This window comes from Alexandromys fortis, unplaced genomic scaffold (assembly GCF_014885135.2).
Source record: "Alexandromys fortis isolate MF-2015 unplaced genomic scaffold, M_Fortis_MF-2015_v1.1 scaffold_140, whole genome shotgun sequence".
Lineage (NCBI taxonomy): Eukaryota > Metazoa > Chordata > Mammalia > Rodentia > Cricetidae > Alexandromys > Alexandromys fortis.
Window position 1 is genome coordinate 3,362,420 of NW_026068048.1, and position 4,208 is coordinate 3,366,627.

Here is a 4,208-nt window from a genome sequence, read left to right on the forward strand (position 1 = left end):
AACATAGGCCCTTCCCTTTATTCATCAGTTTCAGATGTGTCCAGGCATTCACAGCCACGCCCCCTCTGAGACGTGTGCAAGGTAATAGCACCTGCTTTGTCAGGCTCATCTGATTTTTTTCTATTTATTTATTTAGCTTTACGAGATAGGGTTTCTCTGTATAGCTTTACAGTCTGTCCTGAAACTCACTCTTTAGACCAGACTGGGCCCCAAACTCACAGGGATCCACCTGCCTCTTCCTCCTGAGTGCTGGGATTGAAGGCGTGTGCCACCACCACCTGGCAGACTTCTCCGTTTTTGTTGCCCTGGGAAATGCATGCCTGGTATCCTTGCTATGGCCACAGAATTGTTAACTGTGTCTGTGCAGGTATATAACTGCAAACCTTAGAAACCTTGTGGGATTGGAGACCATACAGAGAACACGGAGAGCATGGGGGAGACACTGGAAGAATAAATGGGCCCTGATGAGAAGACGAGCAGAAGCTGATCGTTTGCCCTCAGCACCCATTTTAGTCAGTTTCTCATGATGTACTTACTGTTCCTTCTGATTCTGAAACGTTTAAGGGGATGGCACCGCAATAAACTTCCGTGTAAAACAAGCATCGTTCCTGCATGATCCTAGAGATTTCTCCATTAGAATATAAGTGCTTGATTGTTGTGTGGTGAGGCACTTTTCTCTGGCATCATTAGTCTATCTGTTAAGGGACAATTAGATATCCTCAAGTTTGAACTGTTCCAAATGAAGCTGCTATGCACATTTACCTCTTAGTGTCTCCGGTGGGTTAACATCCAGGCATCAAAGGCCTGGGTGTCTCATTTTACCCGTGAGGATCTCCCTTAGAGACATGACTGATAGTACAGGAAGGTCGGCAGTGAGAGAACATAGTACTTACATGTTCCATAGCAGGGCCTACGCCATGCCACACGGCCTCATGAGATGCAGGTGTTGATCAGGAGCCCTCATCCTTTGATTGGGATTCCACAGGCAGAGTAAACAGTCCTAGGATTTCCTGCTCTGAATAATCCCAACAGGTTTCCGTTTATAGCCATGGCGGTCCTGAGGTGTTGGTTTGGAAAAACACTGGCCTCGGTGCTAAAAGGAGAAGCCAGTCTGTGCACGCAGGAGTCGCTGGTTTGCACATGAGAGCTGTGTTCCTGGAGAGGCCCCGTGGTCTTCTAAGACAGACCAGCCTTCCTTAGGAAGCATTCAAGCTGTCACATACGGAAACCGACGCACATGGCCCTCTGGTCAAAGGCTACGTGCATGTTTACCTTACACACTGACAATCTGTGTCCTGTCCATATGACCAGTCTCTCACATGCTCACCAGCATTGCTCTGCTCAGTTGCTCTTCTCAATATTTGCACTCTCGTTAGCTGTGCTATTATTTTGTATCTCCCTATTCACTAATGTTCATGAATTTTGTTTGTGTGTGTTGCCATTCCTCTCCATTTTAGTTGTATGGATGTTTTGTGTGTGAGTGTATGAGAGAGAACATACATGCACATGCCACAGTGTGCTAATGGGGGTTAAAGGACAATCTCGGGTGTCACTCCTCACATACCTTGTCTAAAACAGGTCTCTGTGGCTTCTGGGTATTCACATAACTCCTCTCATCTCTCAACAAGAGCACTAGAATTATGCACGTATGCTTCCAAGTCTGGCCTTAACTTGGTTATTTGAACTCATGGCAAAGAAGCACTTTACCCATTGAACCTTCTTCCCAGACCTTCTCTCTTCTCTGCACTTAGACGGCAGAGTTGGGTGGATCTCTGAGATCGAGCCCCCTCCCCAGGTCTAGATAGCAACAAAAAGGCTGCAATGGCTTTCACACGATCAACTGGCGGGTCAGAGGCAGTTGCTCTGCTCTGAGTGCCCACCAAAGTCATTTCTCTCGCTGACTCCACTATCTGAAGATGTCACATGACTCCTGCACAACACACAGACATGGGACCCAGAGCTGAGCTGCAGGTGTTTATTAGAATCAGATTAAGACAGAACAAGGCGTTTCAGTCAGGCATTTGGATTCCAACTTCAGGACGAAGAGTGGACAGGGCAGCAAGGTAGCTCTCAGATCAGTCATCATTTTCCCGGGATGTTAAATTTGGAAAGAAGCGCCTTAATTTTTTCTATGGTATCTATGGTGTAGTATTTCCTGCATTGTGGGCTGAGGGTAATGGTTTGCTGGAAAACAACAAGACAGAAAAGGGCAGAAGTGGTTACAGGCAAGGAGCAGAACCCCAGCAGGGCTTCCCATTCCCCTCCTTCTGCAAGGGGAAGAAAATTCCCTACAGTGATTCAGGGCTCCAGCAGCGGAATCTTCCCCAGGGAGCTGCAGCTCCTCCACAGCTGACAGGAGGAGTCTGAAAAGCCACAGGCGGGGATGAAAGGAGAATTTCCCAAAGCATTATGAGGGCTAGGTCTGTGGATGTGCTAGAAGAAATTCTTTCTTGGAGAGTGCTATGGTTTTGCAGGACCTGAAACCCAAACTAAAAGTACTTTGGAAACAGAGAGTCAGAGATGCAATATTCTAAACATGCATCTCTGTAATCCAGCTATGCTTAAATAAGAGACTAAGGGAGACCAGGAGTGGCTGCAGTGAGTAGCCATAAGCACTCTCTTGTGGGAACGGTGGTGGCTTCTAAGCCATGGAGGGGGGTTCTGGCCATGGCTCTGGGGGAGCCAGTAGAAGGAGGGTTCCATCTGAGATAGGAGAGAAGAGTTAATGGAGGCTCCAGAGAACGTGACCCTGGCCAGTAGACAGAAGTTTCAGGTATCTTAGAGTAGAGTAGAGCTGAGGGTGCCCTCCCTGGGCAGAAGCCAACCAAGGACTCTCCTGTGAGTGTCCCTACCCTGCTGTGGTGAGAACCCGGTGGTCACCCATCATTGGGGAGCGCTCTGCAGGACCTTGCATAGACAGACTGGATGTGGACCAGCATGCTGCATGGACAGGTGCTAGGGTGGGCAAGGGTTGAGTGCTCTGGTGTCCATTCCCTGACACACGTGACTGGCTGCTTGGATCATTTGTTCACAGAATTCCACCATATGATGCATGTGGGCCTCAGGGTAAGGAGGAAGTTACCAGAACTGTGGAATCCAGGAATTTGGTTTTCAATCCTCCCTCATTGTAGCATTCCTGGATTTTTTCAAAACCTTTTCTTTCACCATCAGTAGCGTCAAATTTGGTAAGGACGGCATTCATTATTTGCTTGTTTCCAATGGCCGTTGTAGTTAAGACTTCAAATAAAGGGATGCATGCTTCAGCTGGAAACAGAAGGACACCATTAACAGAGCTTAGGCTGGAAGAAACGGAGACTCAGGGTGTCTTGACACTTCCACAAATGTCCTAACTGACCTTCCTCAGAGTCCTGCCCTCCCAAAGGCTGCTGTCTCCCAGTTACAGCACACAGTTTCCATAGACACACACTACCAGCAGAAAGGGCATGTATGAGTGTCCTGGCCTGCTCATAAATCGCACACATGACCCAGGTGCAGCTGTACATGCAACTAAGGGTCCATCATCACCACCTCACCCCCGTCTCCCTACCCAGCCCATCCTAACTCTCACAATGCTGAAGAGAATACTTCAAGGGTCTTCTGGAAGACTCCTGGCTAGTGACCATTCGGGGACCCCTAGATCTCCAAACAGATCCATAAGGAAGGAGATGGAGTGAACAATGGTCAGAAAGGCCATCTTTTCCCGTTCTTACTTGTCTGGAAGCCCAGCTCCCCAGTCACCAGCAAGGCAATCAGAAGCAGCGTCCCCTTCATGGTGTAGAGTGCTAAGTGCTCTACTCAGAGCAGATCCTGCTACCTTATAAACTGTTGTCTTCCTGAGCCCAGTCCCGCCAACCCCCATCCCACCTGATGCCCTTCCTTGCCTCCGAGGAGTTCCAAATACCTTTGGGCAAGAACCTGGCACCTATGGATCCCCTTCCCACTCGCATGGGGGAGTGAGCTTAGGAGCCCCTCCCACTCTGAAGAACCAATGGCTGGAGACATCCTGTGTGCTCACTTTCTGTACAGAAGTGGCTGTGCCTTTGCCAGAAGATGGTTAGAACTGACCTTTGTAAGCAGCCATGAGCTGAGCCAAATGCGCTGTTGTTCTGGCTCTGTTGTCACCTGGGCTTCCTCTCCTGGCTCCAAGCATGTCCTCCTCAAGCTCAGAGGTAGAAACCACAGGGGTCAAGGAAGGTTTCTTTTTTTTT

At 48.8% G+C, this 4,208-nt stretch overlaps 1 protein-coding gene across 1 annotated transcript in view; it reads right to left on the reverse strand.

Moving 5' to 3' along the window:
- Nucleotides 1–3,771, reverse strand: part of LOC126486702 (androgen-binding protein homolog) — a 5,409-nt gene extending 1,638 nt beyond the window's left edge. The window contains exons 1-2 of the mRNA XM_050119073.1: nt 3,711–3,771; nt 3,083–3,264 (exon numbers count right to left, since the gene is read on the reverse strand). Of these exons, the coding sequence (XP_049975030.1) occupies nt 3,083–3,264; nt 3,711–3,771 (243 nt within the window). The remainder of the gene's footprint in view (nt 1–3,082; nt 3,265–3,710) is intronic.
- Between the last annotated feature and the right edge of the window lie 437 nt (nt 3,772–4,208).